This window comes from Zonotrichia albicollis, chromosome 2 (assembly GCF_047830755.1).
Source record: "Zonotrichia albicollis isolate bZonAlb1 chromosome 2, bZonAlb1.hap1, whole genome shotgun sequence".
NCBI lineage: Eukaryota > Metazoa > Chordata > Aves > Passeriformes > Passerellidae > Zonotrichia > Zonotrichia albicollis.
In genome coordinates, this window is record NC_133820.1 from 101,853,633 (window position 1) to 101,880,984 (window position 27,352).

The 27,352-nt window shown below is 41.0% G+C and overlaps 1 protein-coding gene across 1 annotated transcript in view; it reads right to left on the bottom strand.

The window, feature by feature from the left end:
- The window catches only part of UXS1 (UDP-glucuronate decarboxylase 1), a 54,845-nt gene extending 42,018 nt beyond the window's left edge, over positions 1-12,827 (bottom strand). Inside the window, exons 1-2 of the mRNA XM_074535876.1 lie at positions 12,619-12,827; positions 640-667 (exon numbers count right to left, since the gene is read on the bottom strand). Coding sequence (XP_074391977.1) covers positions 640-667; positions 12,619-12,715 — 125 coding nt within the window. The 5' untranslated portion in view covers positions 12,716-12,827. The remainder of the gene's footprint in view (positions 1-639; positions 668-12,618) is intronic.
- Positions 12,828-27,352: the final 14,525 nt, after the last annotated feature.

Here is a 27,352-nt window from a genome sequence, read left to right on the forward strand (position 1 = left end):
ATTCTCTTCAATTTCTTTTGCAGCTGTGTCTTCCCAGGGAATTTTCCTGCAGGACAAATTCACATGCAAGCAGAAATGTGGAAATCTGCATGTTCTGCATACATACTGTCTTTCTGTTTCTAAAGGAAAAAAATTCTAGGGGACAATGCAGGATTTTCTGCTTTTCAGCAGTTAAATCATCAGATTTTCTAGCAATTAACTGTGGAGGAGGAAAAACTCTCCAAAGCACATTTCTGATTCTAGGTATAGAAATTTAATAATGGGAAGCAGTGGAGAATGTGCTGCTCTTCAATATTGAAGCCCACATTATCACTGAGATACAGTCACGTCTGTGCTAAGGAAAAGCAGAATCCAAACCTATACAAATAGGTATGCCAACCAACTGGCCAAAATCAGAAGATGAATTTGTGCAAAGAAAATCAGATGAAGTGTCAGTAAAATTCCAGATGAGATCTATAGCAAATATACAATAATTTTGAGACTGAACACTTTGTATTTTAAAAAAAATGGTATCAGCTGCTTAGCAACCAAACAACAGCGTGAGCTGCTGTTTTTCTCCCTGCTTTATATATATTGATAGGAAAGTAAGTTAATTTTATTAAACATAAGGATAGTCAATACAAAAATTTTATACATTACCTCATATTGACAAAGTTTCCCCATACAGCTGGAAAATAAGAGAGAAAACATTACAATGTCATATAGCAGTACCTGAAGTAATTTTTTCTTATTATCATCAGAAGGAATTTAAGACAATATTAAGCATGTCAATCACAAACGAAGTTACAAATACACCTCCCATACATAAGTGTCTAGAACGCAGTTTCAGAGTATGGGTGGAATTCTAATGAGATTACATGGGACTGTAAAAAAATACACAGCAATTATTTAACCTGTAATTTGGGACTGCACACAGATTGGATGAATCAGAACACTCAACTTGTTTATTAGGGATACTGGAAAAAATGACAAGAGCAAGAAACCAGCCCTGTGGACCTGAACCACAGAAATTGGAAACTGCAGAGTGACAAAAGACTGGCCACTACAGGCTAGAGCTGAACCACTCCAAAGAGGTGCCTCAGGAGCCCTGCATTAAACGTAGCAAGTGCTTGTATGCACATATAATTGTGTCTAAATACATATATAATGTGATGTAAACACAAAAGACACCTAAGCAATATAACTTACAATGCCTCAGTAAGCAAACAAAACTCATTTATTACTGTTTGTATGGAAAGTTTTATAGAAAGATATATCACAATTTAAAATCAAAGACCAAAAGATGTAACAGATGCAACTGGTCCGGGCTTAGGAGATTATAGGAAGACTATGAGAACACTGACTTTACTTTTAACTTTCAACTAGGAAATAGAACGCAGTTTAAAGTGAAAAAATTGGAAGCCATAAACCAGGCTACACTGACAAGGAACACTTGACAACTTTGCATCATCAAGATAAACAAGTTTAACATGGAACAGTTATGTAAGGGATTTTGCAAAACAAGCAACACAAGAAATATACTCCAAACATCTCCAGAAAATCATTCTGGAGTTGCTCTTTAAGAGACAAGGCTCAAGTTAAGGACCAAATTACACTGGGTCTTAGGGAGTAGCCTATATGCTGTATTACCATACATATAGAAAACTTCTAAAGTGTCCACAGATTTTGTAAGCTGTAAAATATTTTGCCTACTTTTAGGCTTTGTACGTACATTTCCATCACTATTACTCAATGAGCTCATGGATAAGGTGTTACAGAAACAAAACAAAGAATACTGCTACAGGCACCTTCCAGGCAGGAGAAATGAGACATTCTCAGGAAGGAGGAGTGGGGAGGACACAAATGAGGATTCAGTAATGCAGCTGTTCTAGCCTTCAGGGGATGGGAAAGCTACTGAACTGTTTGTAAGTGCTGAGTGCTGCTGAGTAATTCACGAGTAACTCAAAAGAATCCATGACAGACTAAGAAATAAACTGTAGGAGGGCTCTGTGTTATCTGTGGTGATACCATAAAACCACCTGTCATCTTCTGGGGAAAAGACAGGGAAGCTTTATTGTATTAGAACAAACGACCCATAAAATCCAACTGAATTTTTAAATAACCTGGATTTTGTGTAAACTAGATAAAGTAAATTTAATGTGGTGAAAACAGAATACAGTGCTCAGCACAGTAAATTCAAGTTATTCACCCTCTGGCTACGATTTTAGAACTATGTATGACAACACTAATGAAAAAACCACTTTCAATGAGTGATGACAATCTGGCAGTAACAGGTACAGAATTCTTCAGTTAAACAGGACTGAGCTACACTTACACAGAATAATTTTTCTGGGCTACAGAAAACAGAATCTAAGTGATTATGCAGTGGCAGGAAGCATCTGGGTTTAGCTGGTGAAGTAGGAATTGACTGAAGGAAAAAAAAAAAAGGAGTTGCCAGTTGCAACAAATACCACCCTCCCAGTTTTGTTGCAAAGACAGTGAAGCCACATTGCATACAAGGAACTGGCTTCCAAAAGAAAACATGTGACTTGTGCGTGCTCAGTGTCCACAGCAGGGAAGGGAAGCTCAAAAAGGCATTCACATCCTTGCAGAAACACTGCTTTTGGTATCTCAGTTCTGGAGGAGAACATGACCTTGCATTAAACTTTCATAAAGTGCATTGGGTACCACTAAAAAAAAAATTGCAAAAAAATTTGCAAAATTTATCACTCAGGAACTATCATACAGAGAGATCTGAAGAACCCTGAAGTCTCTCATGTGTACAGAGATGTTGGAAAAACTTACTTCAACATACTGACTGCCTTCATAAAGGATTCTGAATGTGCAATTCTCAAAAGGACCTCTTTGGCTACTGGTGCTCCCATGGAGCTTAAACCAAGGTTGAAGGGATCACAGCTAATATTTTTGTGCAAGAGTGGGTTTAGCTGTTTTCCTTCCAAATACAGAGCTGTTTATATAACGTGCTTACCCAGCAGCAGAACCAGAATCATGCCTGGCTCACAGGGGATTTTCTTGCCCTAAAGGTCAAGTCAATGCTGGTTTGACACTCAGGCAAGAATGATGGAAACACAGAGGTAAGTAGGTCCAAATCCACAAGCAGAATGATTAAAATTACAAGCCTAAATTCAAGATGAAAATCCTTACAGGCATCACAAAACCACTTGACAGGCCCATCAAGTTCAGGCTCCAAAAGCTGCAAACACAGATGGTTAAAAAAATCTTCCACATCAGCAAGGTCACGAATTAGGCACTACACAAACCCAGCTTTCAAAAGCATGAGACTCCTAATGGACCAAATTTGAGCAAACACTAACACAACCCAGAACTTCACTGTAAAAGCCAGTTTTAAAAATTCAAGTCTAAAGCCAAATCTTTTAAGCCAAAAGGTATTAATCCAGGATAATAGTCCTGTGCCAATTCTCAGACTGCCGAGATTTAACATCCTCACCCCCCACAGCCACACAGAACATACTCTGTGAAGAACTTCCAACTTATCCAGCTAGGGAGCATTCATAAACATAGTCTTCCTGCCACCTACTGAAACTCTGTGCAAGGGAAGAATTCATGATTCACTGGACTAGACAGAAGCATGACTTGTAACAATTCAGACACCTACAACAGAAGGACACAGGGGTTCTGCTTTCAAAGACGGATTGAAAACCTCACCCAGTGACTGATTAAGGTCATAGTAAATTGGCATTAGGGAAGTGAGCAGAATATCTGAATTGTTGTAGCCTGGTTTAATGGGCTGTAGGAAGAGTAAAAATAGGACTACACCTATTTGAGGTGTTTTTTTCCCCTTTGCATCCTTTTCATAAAATAATGAAATAATTTTTATTATAGCATTTTTGCAAGGATTAATTGCAAGTACTATGAAGAGTAAAGCACATTAATCACTAATCATTCCCACAGACATTACATTTTAAAGTGAAGGCTTCCAGGGAAGGACATAATCTCTTGAGTAAAATGATGAAGAACTCTCTAAAAGAGCCCCTTTTAAAAAAAGAAAAAGAAATAAAATACATAAAAGAATAAAAAAAAAGGTTTCTTAAAGTTGCAATCATGGTATTTTTATTAAAGAGGTATTTCCATTTATCTGACTAAACATTAATCACTCAGGGTTTGTAGAAAACCCAAATGCTTTTTTGTTTCTTTCCCCAGCCACTGAGATTAAGCTGTAAGTACCTGCCAGGCACAGTCTTACAGTAAAACTGTTGTAGGTTTTCAAGACTTCTCAAACCTCCCTTAAAGGCAATTAGTCACATATGAGTAAAGAATTTGGTGTTGGTTTTGTTCCTACTGAATATATTTACCTTCCTGAAAATTTAAAAGTTTGGTTTTTCTAGAGAAGCCCTATCCCAAAATGATGCTGAATGCAAGAGGACTGCAATGACAGGGATACTGATAGCAAAGGAATAGTCCAGGAGCTATCCTCTGGATACAAACCAACCATGACTACATTAAGAAAAAAAAAAAAAAAAACCAAAAAAAAATCACCCAAACAACAACAGCAAACCAAAACAACAACAAAAAACCCCAAATCACAACAACACAAGATATAAAATCTGTTAAATCACACTTGAAAAATACAACAGAAACCCCAAGTATTTGGCTAGGGTTTTGCTGAGCATCTACTAGTAAATGTACACTTCAATACCACAGTCAGACTTTCTAACTCTGACCAGCTGCATTTCATAGCAAGCATTCCCTTTCCAGGTCCTCCAAACACAGGAATTGGATGTATGTTTTCATCTGAATATTCTTTAAATTTGTCATCTTTGCAATAATACTTTTTGTACAGGTTTCTATCAAATACAGGTTACTACACTTAGAGAACCCTGCATGCCATCATTAACTCATCCATAACAGGCTGAGGAACCAGAAAACAACTCTGTCACAACCCAAAGGTGGGAAAAAACACAATCCTAAAAGAAGCCTGTCTCTTTATCCCTCCTTTCTGGGTCTCTTTAAATGACATGAAAATCAAGTCACAGACTACCACAGGCCCTCAAGAGTAATACACACTCAATCTGAAATTATTAGTGACATCACTAGTTTCAGCATCACATACATTTTAAAACAGGTATTTTAAAAAGCAAAACTGTGATCTCCATAGAGTACTAAAACAGATACAATCTCTTTTAAAATCATATTCTTTCCCAATTGCTTTGTTGTTCGCATTTTCAGGACTGTTAACGAAACTTTTATACAAACTTTTGTCTAAATAGATTTAGCTGAAAGCAGAGGGATTTTTCCCTGTATCATCCACCTTTCAACTTCTGCTCCACAAAATACAGAGATTACAAGATGATGTTTGTTACAAATAGATTTCAATATCAACAGAAACAGCATGCAGGAATAATATGAATTGATATAGTCATAATCAGAACTTTTAGAGCAAACTCATATGCTCTGAACATCCAAAGTGAATTGCTTCAAACTTTCCATTTCAGAGAGGTGCAACAGCATTCAAAAAAGGGTTTGGGTTTCTTTTTTTTTTTTTTTTTTTTTTTTTTTGCTTAAATCTGACTCTCAACAGTCACTCAGCAACTTCAGTCTCCTGGAAGAAATAAGGTTTTAGTTTCCAGACGCAAACCTAACAACAAGGGAGAATATGTAAAGGGAAATAATAAAATACTTTTTAATACAATTGCATTAAAGTTTTAATTTAATTATTTTGCATATTTAATAACATAAATAAAACAATTATTTTCTTTAGGAAACTATTATTTCCCACACAATATCTTGTGGCTAAACTGGAGAAATATGACTTCGATGGACTACTCAAGAGATGGCAGCTGGGTGGCTGCACCCAGGGCTCAGTGCCCAGTAACAACTGGTGCCCATCAGAGGGGTGCACTGGGACCAGTACTGCTCAGTGTCTCCATTTATGACACAGACACAGCACTGAGTGCATCCTCAGCAAGTCTGCAGATGACACTGAGCTGCTAAGTGTATTGAGGGAAGGGATGCCATCCAGAGGGACAAGGACAAGCTTAAGGAATGGGCAAACATGAACCTCATAGTGTGCAAGGTCCTGCACCTGGGTTGGAGCAATCACCAGTATCAGTACAGACTGGGCTACAGGAGGACTGAGAGCACCCCCGTCAAGCAGGTCCTGGGGGTACTGGTAGAAAATCTGGACATGAAATGGCAATGTGCACTTTCAGCTCAGAAAACAAATCAAAAACACTGGGCAGCACCAGAAGAAGTGTGGTCACCCTGTCAATTGAGGTGATTCTTCCTCTCTACTCCATTCTCATGAGACACCATCTGCATACAGCCCTAGGGCTCCCCGGACAAGAAACACATTGACTTGTTAGAGAGGGTCCAGAGGAGGGTCACACAACACGGTCAGAGGAATAGAACACCTCTCTTACCAGGACTGTCTGAGAGAGCTGGCTAGAAAAGCCTGGAGAAGAAAAGGCTCTGAAGAGACCTTACTGTGGCTTTACTTAAAGGGGGCTTACAAGAACAATGAAGAAAAACTTTCCAGCAAGGCCTGAGTGACAAAACCCTTAAGAGACAACGCTGTTAGCCTGAAAGACAGCAGGTTTAAGTAAGATGCAAGGAAGCAATTCTTTACTATGAGAGTAGCAAGCCTGGAACAGGTTGCCCAGAAAAGTTATGGATGGCCCACACCTGTAAACAACATGAGGTTGGACAGGGCTCTAAGCAACCTGCTCTACTGAAACATGCAGAACATTCCCCCAGGGCAGTGGAGGGCTGGATTAGATCATCTTTAAAGGTCTCATGCAAACCATTTTATGATTTCCCCAATATATTTCAAACCACCGTTTATAGTCTTGATTCCATAAGAATAAAAAAAACCTCTCAGCTGCAGTCCATGTGTAATTCCAGCAGTATGTCAATTTGCTTTAGAAAATTATTTTACTGATGAGAGTATTTTGCAATATTAGTGGAGATAACAACATATGATTACTAATCATAACTTGGTATTGAGAAATGTCACTTTCCTGAGTGAAGTTTATGATTATGCCTTTGGGGAAAGTACAACAACTTGAATATTAAAAAAGATTTTAAAAAAGTACACCTCTGGTAAGTCTATACAGATCTCTGTATGGCAAATAGTTCTTGTTGCATCTCCTGAACTGATGCCTTGCTCAACAGTAAAAGATTTCCTGCCCCAAATCAAAGACAGCAGACTGTAGCTTTTCCCACATGAGAAGTATCACAGACACAAAGACACAGGGTTTGCTAAGGGAAAGATGCTCTCTCTGTACCTTGGACAGCATTACTACAGCTCTGTGTCAACCCTTCAGCTAGTCATCAACTAGCAAAACAATGGCAACACAATCACCAGGAAATTTCTCCACTCTCTTAAGAACAAATGCTTAAACCTTGGCAAGCCCATACTCTCCCACAGCTGTGAGATATAACATTATGCAAATTTTCCTTCTTTACAAGAGTTAATGGAGCTTCACACTGCATGGGAAGGTAGCCAAGGGTACTTTTTCTTACATTTCAATTAGCATCATCACTTTATAACTGAATTTTATTCTTAGTTTTCCAGATGGAAAATTCTCTTGAAATTTTCTATTAAGTCTTTTTTCCAGTTCTCTGTTCCTACTCCTTCCTGCCTTGTATCTTCAGCATATCATTCTTACCACTGCTCCTCCACTGACCCATCTGTTGATAGCTAAAATTGATTTCAGTGGACTCACAGAATGTTCCAATGGTCAGCACTGTAACAAACAAATTCACTTTTCCCAGCTACCTTTCACAAACTCCTTCAGGTAAATTGATGTCATAACCCCCACCTCTCCTTCTCTCCAGTCCATAAATGAGATGCTGAAAACTACCAGTTTCAACCAAACTCTGCTTTGGTCAACTAACCTTAGAAAATAAGAGACAAGCAATCTAAATGTCAGAGAAATATTCCCCTTTGCAAAAAAAGAGGGTAAAGAAGGTGGAAGCTCTAGGAGTGTTCATCCTTGAGTGGAATGATGACAGGGCTGTCTCCTGCACATGGAGCAGAAGAGACAAACACTAAGCGGAGGTAAAAGATTAAAGACAAATATGAAAAGGAGATAAGAGAGGAATAAGAGAGGATAAGAGAGATATTAATTTTTTCCAGGATGTCAAAAATTGTTTTAAAACATCATGGCTAGCAAGGCATACTCAGAGTCCATTTGTTCCTGACAAACAACAGAAGCATGAACAAATTTTCATAAGCTACATGAGTACAGCTAGTTGCAAGCCTGATGAGCAGGGAAGTGGAAGCTCTTACAACAGTGAGCTTATTTGCATAAACCCACAAACGAAAGGCAACTTGGTGAATGTGAACCCAGCCAGCAAGCCTGATGTCCTGCACAACCATTTTGAACTCTTCCATGGCCAACCAGTCCTGACATCTAGTTCAAAAATGGCTGGGGAAGGAAGATTTCTGATGCTGAATAACATTGAGACAGCCTGAAGCAATAGGGCAGGACCAACTTGATAACTGCTCTTCTACTATGAAAAGTGGAAGTAAAAGCTTATCAAAACAAAACATTAAGTAACATTTGAACATATGCAAGACAAGCAGCATGCAAGGGGCTGGTGAGATTCAAACTGAAAAGCTCACTCACACCTCGATATTTTGAGAAGAGAACATTGCATTCTTCCTATCTGATGAAAATCTGACAAGAATAAATGGCTAATCCTATAAAACAAAGGATAACAACCATGGAAACTAACAATGCTGTGAAAAGTCAGGCCACTATACCACAGGATGTACTTCCCTCACATTATTTTGACATTTCATTTTTAAGTTGTTCTAATAGCTCTGCTATATCTTACAAAGGAAATGAGGTCTTAAGCTTGGGTCTCATGACAGCACCCTACTATTCCATTTTCCCCTTGGAAAAGGAACAAGGCAACAGATAAACTTCCTGAGAACTATTTGATCTACAAATGAGTAAAGAAAACTGTTCTACTTTACCAAAATAGAGCTCTTAACTTTTTAATTAAGAACTGCCCTGTCATACATCAGCAGATTATTTACAGTAGCATCAAGATAAGACCAAACCATGCAGAATGATGAGCTCTGGTCTTTAAATCCTGACTACAAGATTCTAAGTGTATTTCCAACAACTTAAATAGGTTCTGATTCTGCAAAGACAGTACCACTGAGGCATGGCTGCATGTCCATATAAAGCTGAATATACTCTTAAAACTTCCAAGGCAGTGAGTTGAAGGTGTCTATGTACTGACATCCCAACACACAAATGGGGTTTTTAAAAACATAACACTCTCAGCCTGCAAGCCTGCATATAAGTTATTCATATTGTGGTGACACTGAAGTTTTTTAACATTATTGATTTAATTCACTGCTCTTTTATGATCTGTCTACATTTCTCATTACAGAGAAACAAAAATCAATTAAACCCATTTCACTTCTATAATCACCTCATGTTCTGAAGCTGTGGTTTCACAACAGCTTCAAGATGATCTAAGTGGAGCTCATGACTGAAAGAATTTGTTGAGTCCACCTCCACACTCCCCTCCACCCCACTCTGGTTAGCATTAGCACTCCTGCACTATTCTGCTGCGGGTTAAATCAGAGGCAAGTTGGAGCAGAAGTTTTTTTCCCTTTAAAAAAGGGCAATGCAAACTCACCCTCAAGGCAAGGTTTCCCACTATATGTAGCAGAGTATACTCAGGCAATGTTCACAGAAGAAGGCAGCACTGAAGGTGAGTCAACTAAGTTAATTATGAAGAGTATCAATAAAAAATTGACTAGCAGTCTGACATATTACAGAGTGATTCAGACAGCTTGCTAGCTGCACTATCTCCAAATTCATCACCTGGGCAGTGGGGAACATTATCACCCCTTTCACCCACGGCCTACAGAAAAGGTAAAGGTAAATTTTAAACTTTATTCACTTCCTTTTTCCAGGAAACAGTTGCTTAAGTGACAACAGCTTTTAATTGCCTGCTACATAGAAATGCTCCTTTTGAATTCTATTTTTTATACATACAAACCATGCATAGCACAATGTTTCAAGTGAATGATTTTTTAAAAACGAATATAAATTAGACTTACAGAAATGAGACATCAAATACTACCTCAATTCAAATCCAAAGTAAGGATCTTTCTGGCTCTAAGCACTACTAGGGAACCAAGTGAAAGCCATAAAGGAGTTGTAGAGGTTTTATAATATGACTCTTAACAGTGTATATCATGTCATGATGCTACTTCAACCAAAGTAAACAGGACTCCTTCAGAGACAGGCTGCTAACTGCAGACCTGCAAAGCATGTGATGGCAACTCTGCCAGCAGCACTGCCAGCTTCTACCCCATTCCACCACTGTGCACCACCTCCTCCAGCTGGGCCCAAACAGCTGCTGAATACCCACATTGTCAATCTGCTGTAACACAAACGGGTGATCTCAGTCCAGACCAGTTCCTTCATCTGGTGCACAACGAAGACATTTCAGCCACTGTGTGAGACTACCAAGAGAGCCACTCTGACTCCTGAGAGTGAAATAGCTCACAGCCTTTCAACTGCATGCAAAAAGTTCTTTCTCTAGTTTGCAAACTCACACAGAGGAGTTCTTCAGGCACCTTTGTAACCATTTTGCATTCAAAGGCAAAAGATTTCTATGCAATACAACATTTTTCTAAATTATATTCCCAAAACATTTGCTCAGGCTTTCACACACAGGCTGACAAAATGGCACTATTTAAAAAGTCTTACCCTCTAGTTCAGAAAAAAATAATATCCTTGCCAACTATTCCATTCCCTGTAAAATGTGCTGCAAGTCTGAATGCCTATGCCCTAATACTGAATGGAAATTCATGGAAAGGAGGCGCACAGCCTAAAAACACTTAGTCATTTAGAGAGTACTTCAGAAAGAAGGAATGTAAGAAGTGCCAGCACATACACCTACACCAGCTGCTCAGTTTTCTCAGATTCTCTGCTATTTCAGTCAGGCATTATCTGACTGCAAGCAGAGCGTAGCGATGATTCAGTAACATGGCGAGGAGTACCCTTTTAGGGTCGGTGAATGGGATCATAAATAATTACTCCTGAGAAAAGCAAACAAAAAATATTCTCTCTAGAATCTGATAGAGCTGTGGCATCGGCTACCATATCGTACTATGCAGCTGACACCTAAGGATTCCACAACTTTTGATCTCTAGTCAAAATCTAACATCTCTAGCATGTTAGATTTGCAAAAAAACATGTTCCCATCAGACACCAACTTATTGCCTTTTCAAGCCACGTTTTTGCCACACTGACCTGCAGTCCCTCTCCTCCTGCACTTTTTTTCTGAATCCCAAAAAAACAAGCAGTCAGAAGGCTTCTCCTTAGGACTAACTTTTACTTACAAGTTAGAAAGTAAACACCAATTACTGTCCAGAGAATATAATCAATAGCTAGGTCCCAATGACCACGTCATCTGCCACTCAAATCCAGTTTTCACAGCAGCCTATTAACTTTCGTTTTGAAAACTATCACTCTTAGCAAAACGTGTAAGCCCTTCAAAATAAGAACTGACATTAAGCTGTCAGGATGGAAGGGACCTGAAGTCATTTGGACAAACTGTCCTGAAAGTCAGAGCTGAAACACAACTTCAGTGGTAACAGAAGTACCTAAATAGTAAGGTCCAGTAAAGACCATAACATATGGCAATGAAGGGGATTGCTGTGTTTCTGTGGTAGGAAACACCACTCCTCTAACAAAATTACTTGTGCTGTACCTCTCCACGTTCCCAAACCCAAAGGAAGGATCTGAAATGCGATGCACACACTCAGCCCCAAAGCTAACTCACCTATACCTGTGTGCCTCCAAGAGAACGGCTTGCTCCCTAGCTGAATTGACAAGGTATCGTGCTGTCCGCATAGAATCTACCCGAGTCTGAAAACAAAACCGGCTAAAACAAAATAAATTTAAATTGCAACAGAAGAAACAAGAGAGCGGAAAGAGTGCTGACAGGACAGCGTTTTAAATCCATTTTAAATCTATCTGACTCACTGCTGGTAAGTGAAGTCATAAACATCGCCGTCACTGGCTATTCTAATGTTTTCTAAAGTACCTCTGTGCCTCTTCCCCGGCTCTCAAGACTCCAGCTACGCGCTGAGTTAACAAACAAACATTTATTTATCCCCAAAGGACTTGGGAGGATTTTACAAAAACCAGACACGAGGCCTACCCTGGAAAAACTTCCCTGAGGGCTGCTCACCGCTACCAGGTGGCGATCGGGGCGGACAAAGCGCGGTCTGAGGGCAGGAGCGGCTGCGGAAACACTCGCGGAGCCGCGTCCCGCCCGCACGGCTGCCCGCAAACCCCCGGGACGGGGCAGGGGAGCGCCGGCTGCCGGGGGAGACCGGCACGGCCGCAGGCGGGAAAGTTCCGGCAGGGCAGGAGCCCCGAGCCCCGCGCCCGGAGCCTCCCGCGGGGAGCCCCTGCCCCGCCGGGCCGGAGCAGCCGCGCTGCGGCGCGCCCGCAACCGGGCAGCGCAACGGGGCGCGGGAGGTGCCGCCGCCACATATTCCTCATCCCCTTCCTCTTCCTCCCCTCCCGCACGGCGGGCGGAGGGCACGGGGGGCGCCGTGCCAGCGGGCAATGAATTGCCGTGCCAGACCCGCCCCCACCCCCGCTCACTCACAGGCGACGTAGGCGACGAAGGCGAGCCCCATGAGCAGCTTCATCCTCCTGCGGTTGATGGCGGTCAGCAGGCGCAGCAGTGGCCCCTTGCTCACCATGCCCCGCGGCAGCGGCACGCAGAGCGCCGGGCACGGCCGCGGCCACCCACGGCTCCGCTCGGCCCCGCTCCGCCCGCCCCGGAACCGCCCGCGCAGGCGCGGCGGCGGCAGCGCGCGCCCGCTCCCCCGCCCGCCCCTTCCCTCCCGGACCGCGGACGCGGCCGGAGCGGTGGCGGCGCATGCGCGTGGCCATCGCTTCCCTCATGACGAGCGGTTCGGTCCCGGCCGCGCGTTCCCTGCGAGGTGCCCGGGAAATGGAGCGCGCCCGCAGCCTCCCGCTGGCCTCATCCGGTCTTTCAGGGCCCTTCAGGGTCGGGCGGGCTTGGTCACTTGTCGCCTCCCACTGTGGTGGTCCTTGGAAGGTGACCTGCTGGAATGAGCAGGCAGACGTGGACACACTCATACACAACACGTGTGTGGCGCTGGCACCTTCAGTGCCTGGTCCTTTGAAAGCGCTGTTTGCCTCGTCCCCAATGTGCTTTCCATATCTACATAGTAAGGAGAACCACCTGGATGCAATTTTTCAGAAACACAGAATAGTCTTAAGTTGGAAAAGACCTGCAAAGATAATGAAGTCCAATTCTTGACCCTGCAAAGGACGCCCCCAATAATTAAATCATGTGTCTGAGAGCATTATCCAGATGCTTCTGCCAGGCTAGGTGCTCTAACCACTTCCCTGGGGAGCCTTGTCCCACTGTCTGACCACCTTCTGGGTGAAAAACCCAGATACCCAGCCTGAACCTCCCCTGCCATAACTTCAGGCCATTCCCTCAGGTCCTGTTGTTGGCTGCCGGAGAAGGGGGGTCAGTGCATGCCCCTCCACCATGTGAGAAGCTGTAGACTGTGATGACGTCCCCCCTCAAGGTGCAGTAGGATGTTTGAACACAGAGGTTAGATCTGATGACCTTCTCTGGTGCCTTCCAATCTCGCCCTTTCTGTGATTCTGTAAGTGAAAAATGTGAGGATTTCCCCCTTCTCCCCCACATCTCTGCCAGCTTGTAGTTTATGGCTTTATGTCTGTTCAGGATAACAAGATTGCAGTTGGTTTAAAATCAATTACATTTTTACTGCAGCTTCTATCTCAAGTCCTAGTGGCCTGTTGCAAACTGCAGACTGGTATTTGCCTGGAAGGGTAGATGCCTTCTTCATGTGTCAAAACATGTTCTCCTGCCAGCAAATAATCTCTCTCCACAACCTGACCTTCCCCTTGAGTAGTGTGGCCTCCACACACTTTGTACGGGATATTCTTTCTCACACTTGCTTCCCACGGGAGAAGACTGCAAGAGCAAATGTTCTTGAAATAAATTCTTCTTTTCAGTATAGAAATGCAGCTTGTTTACAGCAAGAAACTATGACCTCAGTCAAACAGAGGCTCACACAGTTAACAAGCGTTAACTCCTTATTACAAGGAGTAAAGTCTGAAACAAATGTGGGAGAGTCAGAAGGGTAAGTGCAGTAAGGTGCTGTGCAGAGTGATTAAGAATATCCCCCTCTGTGAGACCCATGGAAAAAAAGGGACTTTTTCAGGAAGCCTTAAGAATTGAGGTTTCCTAACCCTGGGCTCTGATTATAAGGCCAGTCCTTTCCTCTTGATTTTTGTTTCCTTTGATTTGTCTTTGCTATATCTAACTTGTGAGTTCATTCCACTGCTTCTGGCTACATGGAGTAAGGGGAATAACAGATCATCATTTAAACATGACCTAGCTCCAAATTCATCTTGTGTAGTAATCTCTCAAAAAGTAGCAGAATTTTATACCAGCAGTAAATTTGGCCATCAAAAAGCTACAGCTGAACAGTGCTGCATGAAAGCTAGAGAATATTACAGGATATATTCATATGCACAATACAAAATCCACAAGCCTTTAGGGGTGCCCAAGGCGCTTTTAGCAGTTGCCCTGCCCTAAGCCGGGCTGCTCAGTGTGTGACTCAAATCATGCTGCCTCTGTAAAAGCACCTTGCTTGGCACCTCGCTCAGTCTTGATGCCAGTTTTGCTGCAGAAGCATGTTCAGACAGGCTGCAGTCTGTGAGGATGGGAAAAGGAGAGCAAAGGAGCATGATGCATTATGGAATTTCATGGTGGAGGAGACTTGAACTCTGCAGGAGGCAGGCTGGCCATGCTCTCTGCAAGGCCAGCTGTTTGTCATGCGTGACATCAGGGCCAGCTGTGTCTATGTCACTGCAAATGAGACAGAATGTGTCTAACTTAACTGCAGGGGGAGGTGACTGTAAGTCTGTCCCATCTCAGCTATCACTATCCACATGTACCTTGTAAGGACTATAAATTTCTCCAGCCCCATGATGGCCAACAGCAGGCCAATGGCCAACTTATTTCAGGATACAGCTGGTCACATTCACAACCTTGTGCCAAGGACTGGTGCCAGTAGCAGAGGTTCTGGTATGTAGTGGCTGCTAAATGTGCCAAAACAGGGATGATAGAGTTTTGAGTGCTGAGTCTTAATGTGCTATAAATCAGGCAGTAGGCATCCATCTGCCTTCGGGTTGTTATTTTGTTCAGTCTGATCACATGGCATCAGCTAATGGCAGTCTTCACTGAGATGGCTTGCAAGCAGTACACCCTGTCTCCCACATTGTAGTTTTCAACTTTAGTTCTCAAAGTGCTTTATGAGAGCATTTTGATTTTTTTTTTGTTCACTAAATCATGGCCTGTAACATAATGGGGGATTTTGAATGATGGGATTTTTAAATAACTTTTGATAATGATTAAAAATGTGTGTGCAGGTATATCTACCTGAACAACCAGTATGAGTTAAGAATTCACAGCACCCTTGCAAAGTACTTTCCCTTGACACCAGATCAAAACTATGCAACTGCCCAGCTGTTGTTCCAGAATTGGGGGAAAAAACCCCACCAAACCAACTGCTACAATTTGTAGAATTTTCACATGATGCTGCATGCAAGAGACTCTTCTGCCATGTGGAAATACCTGGAAAATGTTTGCTTTCTTTCCCACTCATGTTTCTGCAAGAGATGATGTTCCACAGTATCACGTGGGAGACATAAGTGAACCCTGGGCACTGGGACCTGAGCAGAGAGAATTGCTATGTACAAGATAACAAAAAGAGTTACAAAGTTCTGAAGAAAGTGCAAGAATAAAATCAAGCCATTACCAGCACTCTATTTTCATCTTTCATAACTTAGGTCTCTTAAGTTAGAAAGCTCAGTGTAGCTGAGGAAGTAGCACAGAGTTGCCCAGCTACTTGTATGCTTCCTCACCATTCAGCTGCATCCTAGTGATGCTTACCTGGGAGGAATTGTCCTGGTATTGTTATCCTCCTCTAAAAATAGATGATTCTGTGGAGTTGCACTGTTGTATTGCACAGGCACACTGACCTAGATGTATAAAGCCCAAGATAATCTTGAAGAACTAATGAGATTCATGCATGAACATATTGTAAAACGATTTAAAAGAAAAAATATAAAGATTGGCATGTGATTATTTGGCTTGGTTTGTTCTACTTATAACAACAGATCATAGCAGGAAAGGGAACTCAGACAAAAATGAGTTAAAAGTTGCAGTGTTTCTCTTCAGGAAAAGTTAGAATTTTGAGGGTTTGTGGTTTTTATAAAGGCTAATGAAAAGAGAACATGCAGTTCTGGGAAGAGAGTTTATTCTTTTCTATTAACATCACTGAAGGAAAAGAAAACTGCTAAGTGCTTCAGACAGTTATTATTTATTATCTGGAGGGTAACAAACAGTTTCAAATACAATTGGATCATAACAGTTCTGAGCAGAATTGAGACAATCCCAGCCATTGAAAACATACAAATTAAGAGACAGATCATCCAGTGAATGCAAGCAAACAAGTGTCAAAACATAATATGAAAATGACTACTTATATGTGGATTTGCAGAAATTATGTGAATCATTCAATGATTTAGACAGTTATTTGCAAAGAATAAACTTATAACATCTGAGGCAATAATTGTATTTCAGACTACAGTGAGGTCTGTCTATTTTGTTAAGCAGTTTTGTTCATGTGGGAGTAGCCCCAGTATTTCATTTTGTAAAATTTGAGGCTCTTTTTTTACACCAAGTGTATAGAAACCCAAGAGACAGCACTCAAAAAAGTTGCTTCAGGCTTCAGGCTTTAAATTGATATACTGACTCAATTGAAAAAAAAAAAATTAAACAACATTCTTAAATTGATTTGTGGCATTACTTAAGCTAGTGATGTAGCAAGTACATAAAGTACTTGTTCTTCATGATGCATTTTCCCCCTGAGCTAACTGAAAGCAGCCATGTACATTTTCAAAGTTGGAAAAAGATTTTAAGGTGCTTTATCTCTTCTGAAATTGCAGAAGGCCACATGTGAGATCCCTTGGTAATTGGGTCAGAATGAAATAGCAGAGATAGTGCTAAATTAGTGATAATAAAAACTTGTGAGCAGATAAAACCACTGTTCCTCAAAGTTCTTTTATCATCCATCAAAGAATCTAGTTTATTAGGCTGGGTCAGCAAGTTACTCATTCACTGCTGTTTTACATTTCATAATTTCCCAAGCCCTTTGGATCTTTTTAATTGGTATTGCTCTACCCTAGAGCACTTTGGAAGTAATGACTTCGAATGAATCCATTTTGGGGTGTATTTAATCCAGATCAAGATGGAATTAGTACTGAAGAAGCCCATGCCTTCCTCTGATGATATACAACAGTCAAATCTGCATGCCCCTGTTCGCTTTTATATCACTGGCCCAGAAAGTGAACAAAAATAAATATACCCTGGGTGGGCTAGGGATGTATATGCATGTACTTTGCATGTGGCATAGTGGCTGAGGGCTGCTCCTTGTTAAGAAAAGCCACTTGAGGTTTATGCTGGAAGTCTGTGCTGGCCCCTAGAGCACTTGTAAGAGGGAAACCCTTTTTCTTCTGCATCCTTACTTGCAGTACTTATCCAGTACTAGCTGGATGGGACTTGACCCGTGTTAGTGATGTGCTTCATAAAAGATCTGCCTCTCCTTTCCTGTTGCAAAGCTCAGGAAGGTGACTTACAAGCTACTTTAGTGGTAGTGCTTCTGTGTTACAGCAATGTGAGGATTACCATCTTAATTGGGACTAAGGAGCTGATGCTAAGTAACTGAAGGAGCAGGACTGCAACATGCTGGAGAGTATATCTACTCTGCAGTCTAGATATTCTCTAGGTCTAGGTGTTCTCTCCTCTGAGGCAAGGAAAGTCTTAGTCTGTTCAATTTCTCTCAGGCTGTCAATGAAGTAGAAAGCAAATAAGGTCATTAAAGGTGTTCAGGAACTTATACAGTTGAATTTATAGAAAGACATTACTGAGAAGTGTCTGTATCACAGTGCAGTTGAATTGCATTTGGAGTGCAAACATTCCAAAACTGCTGGTTTATGTTATTACTCTTTCGTGAATTCTTCTAGCTGTAGTGTCAGAGAAGTTAGATGGATGACACAGAGGACATGTACACGCAAACATTTCTGTAAATGTAGCACAGAAGCATTATTAAGTTTATGAAGTCCTTAGCTATGACAGTCCATGACCTTATGAAGAGGGATCTAGGACAGCTGCAAAGAGAAGAGCATCATGTATCATGTATCATCTGAGTGAGTGATGGGGCAAAGTGTACCCTGAGCATATTTGCAGGGGACATCAAACTGGGAGAAGAGGCTGTGCTGACATCTAGACAAACCTTGCCAGGCTGGAGAAATGGGCTTAGAGGAACCTCTCAAAATTCAACAAGGAAAAGCACAAAGCGCTGCACATTGGGAGGAACAGCCCCAGGCAGCAGTACAGGCTGGGGGACAAACAGCTGGAGGTCTTGGTAGACACCAAGTTGAACATGAACTAGCCATGTGTCCAAATAGGAAGAAGGCTAATGGTATCTTGGGCTGCATTAAAAAGTGGTGTTCTGGGAGCAGATGGAGGGAAGTGAGCTTTTCCCTCTACTCAGCACTGGTGAGGCTACACTTGGAGTGTTGGGTCCAGTTCTGGGCTTCCCAGTACAAGATGTACATGGATATACTGGAGAGAGCACAGTAAATGGCTCCTAAGGTGATTAATGGTCTGGAGCATCTCTCATATTAAGAAAAGCTCAAAGAGCTGGGACTTCTCAGCCTGGAGAAGAGAAAGCTCAGGAGGGATCTCATCCATGTGTACAAATAACTGCAGGGAGAGTCCAAGGAGGATGGAGCCAGGCTCTTTTCAGTAGTGCCCAGTGACAAAACCAGAGACAGTGGGCACAAAGTGAAACACTTTGGTTCCCTATAAAATCAATTAACACATTTGTACTGTGAGAGTGACTGAGCACTGGCACAGGTTACTAAGGATGCAGTGAAATATCCATTCCTGGAGATTCTCAAAAGCCATCTGAACAGGAACTAGGCAACTGGCTTGGGTAGCCCTGCTTGAGCAAGAGGATTGGACTAAATCACCTCTACAAGTGTCTACCAACCTAAAACATTTTGTGATTTGATGTTTACAAAGCAAACAAAAGCACAGATCCACATATTTTATTTAGATGTGTGCTTTTGTTCTTTTCCAGGATACAGCTGAATAGATACAAAACCAGACAAGTGCCTACCTTGGTATAAACTAGCTTTAGTTACCTCAGTAGAAATATTCCTGTGAGGAAGGACAGTAATAACCAGCCTTGTGTGTAAACTTACTCTTGTTTGCAATTACAGGCTTTAGAATTATAGCCTATAGTCAAGGTTATTTACAGTATCAAATTTCTGTTTTAAAGTGAGGAAGATTAGGAATTTCCAGATAGGTTTTCCAGTAGCTAATGAGATTTAACCAAATAAATTTTCACTGCTGTCTTCCAAAGTTAAATTATGGTCTTACATAAACAGTAAATTCTCCTGGTGAATACCAGTTAAATGAATTTGGAAATTGTTTTGCAGCCCAACAACCAACCAAACCTAGCTAAAGAACCTTTGAATTTTCTTGTTATACAGAAAATAAATTCACTGCTAGTGAAAGCAATATTCCATAGATTTGCAACTAATCTACAAGCAATGTGAACTTTTGAGTATGAAACTTATTCATAGAAAAAAGGACAATTCTTATGTGCACATCTTGTGCCTCTCATTGGCACTGAAGATTTATTACTGCAGTGCTTACTAAAAACAACGAGCAAAAGACCACAAAATCTGATGTATACAGCATTTACATTATTAGATCAAAAATAATTATCAGAAATTTATCTTTCCATGTTGTGCCAAGGCTTCCGTGGGAAGATTTTATAAATAAACAAATTTACATTTATCATAGGCTCCACAGTGGGCACTTAAACTGATTTGAGAAGGCCAGGCTTGGATTGAGCATATGACCTTACTGGTTTATTCAGCCTTCTGCTTTTAGCTATGGAAACCATATTGTGAGGTGAATCATGAATTGAGGAAGGATTACAATGAGGCAAAGCTGGATCATACACCTGAACTACATTTGGGAAATATTCCTAGGTCCTGAACTTTCAGTGTGTGAATTATGTTGAAGCATTCTGCAAAAGGTTCTGCAAAAAAAAAATAAAATTAAAATCTATTTTCAGATTTATATCTGAAGACTGAGGGAGGCTGTAGATCAAAAAGGTTTGGAAACCTTTCTTCTATGCACACATGATAGGCTGACTAAGTGCTAACAGTATCTCAAACCCTAGTGCAAGTTGAATGGAAAATCATTATGTTGAATCAAGTCATTGGTAATTCCAGCAAATAGGTGGCTCAGGAACTTGTATATGCAAAAGCATTTTGTGTATTCCCAGTTGTACTGAGTAGTACTGGATAGGTGCACTTCCAAATGGTACAAATATGCCTGCATAGATTATTGGAAAATTACTCCCTTGCCAAAATAACTTAAACTGGTACCCTGAAAAGAATCAGGCAATGTTGATAACCTTTTGTCTTCCTGAAGTTACTAATCCTTGTAGCAAAACTTGAGAGGAAAGACCAGAGTGACAGCTTCCTGGGAGAAAGCAATAAGCCCTCAGAAGAAGAGAAATCTACAGAAGATGGAAAGTACTATGGAAAGAGGGAAAGGAAAATAGTCTGTTGAAACTGTGCCCAAATATCTTGAAATAAAAGCTTTAATTACCCATGTTTCTCTCAATAGTTTTGAGAACAATGACAGATGATAATAATCTAAGGTAGATTTCTGATCCTTTTCTCTCTCCTCATACCCAGTACTCCATGGCTTTACAAAAAAGAAGAGTTTGTTTGTGTGAGGAGAACAGAATGAAGGGTGACATCCACATGAATGGCACTTGTGTGCCTTGGCTCAGCCCATCACTCTCACCCAAAGTGAACTTGGCTGTAGAGACTCCAATTACTCATTCATCTCATGCAGCCTCCATTTGCTAAATCCAGCCAACTGGAGAGCAAGTGCAAGTAAAACCAGTTTTGTATTCCATCTGTCAGGTCATGCACTTGTCTTCTGTATGGTTTTCATATGTCAACAGACAGTGTGCAAGAAAATGCTTTTGAAGGCCTTGTTTTCCATTTTCATTTTTTAAAGAAAATGATCATACTGAAGTATCACATCAAGAAGCTTTGTGAAGAAATTCATGTGCTGTTCTCCAGAAATTCCAACATTATATTCCTAACTACCTTTATAATTTATTTAAATGTTTATAGCCAGGTAGACATGGTTTACATCACCTAAATTAATCTTGTGAGACTGCAAAGGCTGGAATACTGTTTGAGGTGCTACCTTTCACATTTGTCTAGCTTTAGTAAAGGCTTTGCTCATACATTTATGGGCTGAAGCGCCCTCTGTGGTTGCTGAATGAAATAGCTATGCTTGAACCAAAAATTTATTGAATCCCCAGCTGTTAAGTACCTCTGATGCCCTTCAACATAGTCACACACTTTGGGAAATAGTTACAGTTTATCACCAAGGGCAAAGAAACCTCTCTTTTTAGCTGTAGTTGCTGTCTATATTGCACCCTGCAGTTAGGTAAGATGCTGTCTGTATGACCACTGTCCTTCACTGGGAGCTGAAGTACCTAGTACCCAATTCCTGTTGTTGCTCACTGTTCTCATCTCAGACTATGCATCAAAACATCTTTAGAGTACAACAGCTGTTAGAACAGCACAAAGATCTTTGTGCTCCCCAGCTTTCATCTGTTATCTGGTATGTCCCACTGCCAGTCTTGGTGAGTCCTTTGGGTTCAAATGCTCACAGCTCCACCTGCAGAATGGCCAAGTGCTGGTCCTGGGGACACCACAGTCAAACAGTATGGAATGACAATAGTCCAGAGACATAAACAAAACAATAGTCCAGAGACATAAACAAAACAAAAATTTTCGTCTTCCCCACATAAAGCTAAGCTAAGATACCGGACAAAGTAAGTAAAAATGAAGACTCTTTATGAAGAGGGGTGCAGAGCTGGTGTGGTGTTTTTGATTCACCACTGGAGGTAGCTCAACCCCATGCAGCTGCTTGATCACTGCCCTCCCATCATCCACCCCCCCCTGCTGTGGGGAGGGGGTAGAATAGAAAGGTTAAAATGGGAAAACTTGTAGATTGAGATAAAAACACTCTAATAGGTAAAGCAAGAGCTGCACACAAGCAAAGCAAAATAAGGAATTAATTCAACGCTTCTCATGGTCAGGCAGGTGTTCAGCCATCTCCAGGAAAGCCAGGCTCCATCACTCTAAGGGTTACTAGCAAAGATGAATGCCATAACTCCAAATATTCCATCTTCCCCCTTTTCTCCTCATCTTTTATATCTGAACAAAACTTCATATGGTCTGGGATATTCCTTTGGTCAGCTGGGGTCAGCTGTTCCAGCTGTGTCCTCTCCCAATTCCTTGTGCACTCCATCCCTCTCACTGATGGGATGAGAAACAGAAAAAGCCTTGACACTGTGCAAGCCATGTCAGCAATAGCAAAAATACCCCTGAATTACCAACACTCATTTGGCCACTAATCCAACACTCTTTTGGCCACTAATCCACCATATGAAGGTGCTAGGAAGAAAATTAACCTTGTGCTAGCCCAAACCAGTACACATGTGCAAACGAGTGCATGAAGAAGGGTCCAGGAAAGGTGTGGGATGTTGACTGGGTTTGTCACATAGACATTGTGGCCTAGTACATTCCATGTTGTCTAAATGTGAGCAGACCACTGAGATCTACTCACATGGGGCTGCAAAAGCATGCTCTGTGGTCTTGAGTGGGGCTTTTCAGCTGGGGTTTGTACATTGATATGGCAACAGCATCTGGTTGTTGGTTCACTTGGCCTGGAAACTCAGGTCATTAATATTCATTAGTCAAATAGGAAAATGCAGGCTGAAAGGAGAAAGAGGATACTAGGAAGAATTTTACTGCAATAGCTTTCTGTACTTAAGATTTTATGCTTTCATTGTCTTTGTCTGTAAAACATTTCTTTTAGCACTGAGCCTGTTCCTGGGTATTGCTTCTGCTTGAGATGATTTTTATTTTTTACTCTTCAGCTTTTCATTTGTTAATTACCCCCCAAACACACAGATACTACCTTCCTCAAATATTTTTCTTTTTTTTATATACTTGAATAGTTTGGATAGTCAGAACCCTGAAAATAGTGAAGTAAGCTATGTAGAATTTATATGTAAGCTTACTTAGCCTATGTAGTGAAGTAAGCTATGTAGAATTTTTGCACCCCAGCAGTAAAGCCAGAGCAAGCACTCAGTCTGCAGCTCATATCTGCTACTTACTCAGTGAGATCCTTTGCCTTGAACCTGCTCAGCTTTATTATTGGAAATCAATCACTAAAAGTGAGGCAGTTAGAGGATTTTTTCATCCTTTTGATGTGTATAGTATTTTCATTAGCATAATGCAAATGATCATCCCAGTTTACAGATCAGACAATCTCAAGAAGGTAAGTAAAGCCTTTAGAACTTTGCAATGCAAGACACTGAAAAACTGTTCATGCTTCCCTTTTTTTTTAGATTTCAGTAGCTTAATTGCCTCTTGAGCCCAATGAAGTGTTGGTCTCTGCTAGATTGCTGTAGCTAAGGCTCTGCTGGCAGTAATTTAAAAATGCAAATAGAGTAATTATCATCTGACCATCCAGTTTCCAAATAAAGCCTGGAGAAATGTTATTTAAAATCTCTTCCATCAGCAGAAGCAATCCTATAGTTTATATAATTCTACTTCAATCTGATGAAATTAAGAAATGTCTATTTATGATCTACCTACTCACTGATTAGTTTGCAAAAGAGAGTAATATTTTATTTATATATCCCTGTCTCACTCTAATCCTCTAGGAGCAAGCTAACTCAAGGAGAGGGAAGACAACAGCTAAGGGGCTGCTACTCAGAGGCTTCAATATTCAATATATGTTAATATGTTGCCCTTCTTCCAGAATATACTTTTTAACAGTCCTTCAGTAGAAGAACTGTTAAAGTCACAGCCCCCTGTGAATGTAATGGGGGTTGTACATACAAAACATGCCTTTTATGAACGTGGGTAGTTGAAAAGTCTGTAAAGTTCTCCATACATGAACCCAGATTAATTCCTTGAGGTATGAGGTAAAAGTAAGGAAGTAAGGAAAGCATATTTCAAAAAGATGAATAATTAGATGATTTGTTGTAGACACAGAGTTAAAGCACCTATTTAATGACCATTTCATAGAATGATTTAGGTTGGAAAAACCCTTAACATATCAAGTCCAATCATAAAGCTAAAACTGCCAAGCCTACCACTAAACCATGTCCCTAAGTGCCACATTCACTTGTTTTGTTTTTTTTAACACTGCCAGGGATAGTGGTTCCACCACATCTCTGGGCAGACTGTTCCAATGCTTGACAACCTTTTTGTCAAGCAATTTTTCTTAATATCCAATCTAAAACTCCCTTGGCTCTACTAGAGGTCATTTCATCTTGTCCTATTGCTTTTTACTCAAGGACAGAGACTGCAGTTCCCTTAGCTCTTTATCACAGGACTTGTGTTTTAGATTCTTTGTCAGCTTTGTTGCTCTTCTTTGGATGCAGTGTAAGTCCCAAACTAAACTCTGGATTGGGAGATTGGTAACAAAGAATACGTGAAGGCTGAAGCAGAATCTTGTCTGGCTGTTCTAAGAAAAACTGCATCGCTTCCATGCAGACCTTTTCCACAATAAATATTGGGACACTAAATCTGCTACCAAACATGAATTCCAGAAACCCCTACTCTTCTGTATGCATTTGCAGAATGATAGTTCTTTTGTTTCTTAAAGGCTGTATCTGCAATTCACAAGTAAGCATGCATTACAATTGTGTAATTGTAACACAATTACAAATTACAAAAGTTTTTGAGACCTCACTTCAGCTGTGTTGCAGAAGCTAATGGCACCTACTAAGTTGAAAAATATGAATGCAATCTTCACCCACCCACCAGCACAATAGCAAAATGGTTAATATAATTTAGGTGAACTCCTTACATGTTCTGAACCTACTGGGAGCGCAACTTACTTGACACCAGGACCACATGAGTCAGTTTATAATTAATTGTTTGGATGGACTCTACTCTGAGCTAACCAATTCTCCTCATACTTTATGCAGATAATTCAAAGCACAGGGTTATAGCTTCAATTCTGGGGTCAGATGTCTAAGCATTAGTCAATTGTGGGATTCAAGTTTGAGGTGATGAAGTCTCCATTATCAGCTCTAGCTCAGATTCCCACAAGAACTAGTTCTCTTTTGGACATCATTCTGACTGGCCCTTTCTTGCACCAGTTATCATGATGAGACTAGATCAAAAATATCTTCCCCCTTATTTATAGTGAAAAAGAGGAAAACTGGAGCAACCTATAATATCATGGGGTTGCAGGTTGGTGTGGTTGCACAAGAGCTAGCAAAATCAGTATTAGTTGATTTCAATAACAAAGGTGGTCTCTGTAAGCTTGGAGGAATGCCTACTTTATCGATTAATGGGAATTTTATAAAGAACTTCATAACAAGGCTCTTATCTGAGTCTCTCGCTGATTTTTCCATCCAAATTAATTTGGTAGTTCAGCTGTACTCAGCTAACTAGTTATCTAATTATATTCTCACATTCTGATTCAATGTTTTCATTGACAAGGAGTCTGAATTCAATACTAAGAGTAAAGACTTGTCTGAGTTAAATTGTGTGAGTATATATTCTTTTTCCATCTGTCACTGAGAAATAGGATGCCTGTCACCTAAAATACAACAGTCTCTATCCATTTTTAAACACAACCAGATGGCAGTTTATTTTTTCCATTTTTCAGAGAATCAGTGTCTTCAGATAGTGTGGTTGACAAGTTTTCTTACAGCCACATGTCTTTTTTGACCATAGAACAAACAGTAAGATTTACTCTAAAAGTATATTACAGTCATTCTAAAAATACATAATTCCACTTGAGCTGTGTTCTCATTTCTTTCAAGAGATCATCATCACTTAGAAGGAGAACCCACACTGAGTGCTTATGTTTGAAGTCCAGAGGGTATCAGCACATTCCCCTCCCCTCCTGGGAGTTTGCCTGCCTGGGCTTGGTGTCAAGCCTGTGTTCAGGCTGGCTAATTGAGATCTCTTGTGAAAATGAGATTGAAGATGCCCTATGGATTCCCATTCCTTTCCTTCAGATTTGCTTTTAAGCTGAGTTTCTTGCCCCCGAGTTTCTCAGCTCTGCCCACCTGATTTACCTTGCAGTTGTGCCACAGTCATGCCCATCCCCAGCTGTGGACACTGTCAATCCAGACTCTGATTTGACATGTTGGCTTGACTCTGTGACTTGGTCATTTTGCTTTGTCCCCGTGATCTTGTCTCGTGATCTGAACTCTCAGCCCAGCTGAATGCTGTCACCACACCTTCTCTGGTTACCTCAGTCACGTACTGTGGGACTTGACCCTTGCTGTCATGGCCCCTCTGTCTGCCAGCTGTTTCATCATCCTTGGTTTCCCACTGCCTTTTCCTTATGGCACAGTTGGACCTTGCTGCTTCCTGACAGGGAGATTCATGGCAGCAGGCATGGATTTTAGCAGTAGCCTGAGTATCATACTGTACAATGCCTGCCTGAAGAAAGAAAAGGCATTTGAAAGGTGAAGAGGGCTCTTGTGCAGGATAAGGAATAGTCATGCTAAGACCTTGACAATTCTTCCCTTGACAATTCTTCCCTTTGCAATTCTGCCAGAAGAATGTTCTGTCTTCCCCCATCACCCACCCACTGAGATATGCTCTCAGCAGGGTAGTAATGTTACTGTTTGACCTACTATGAAAAGCTGAGGGTGTATTCTGAACTGCATGAAATACATGGCACTTAGAATTTTCTAATATGGCAAAAAAAAAAAAAATCATACACACTCTCGCCACTGTACTTAAAAAAGGCAAAATTTTACATATGCATTAGACTCCAATTTTTTTCTTTTGATGTGATTTTATCTGGTATTCGAGTTACCCAAACAGTGATTCTGTGCTCCTTACCAGTAAAGTCAAATCCAGGCATGTGAGGAAGTTTGTCCTATAATTCTATGCAACAATGCTTAGAGGTACATATACAACTTGTTTCTTTTTGTCTCTCTGAGCAGTTCGCAGTCACACTTTATACTACATGAAAACAGCTACCTAACATGCAGGTGGTAAAATCTGGAGCCAATGTGATGGGGGTAGGTGTGGATTACATATCTGATGATAAGTAAATACTTGTGGGATTACATCAGCCTGAAAGGCTGTTTTCCACC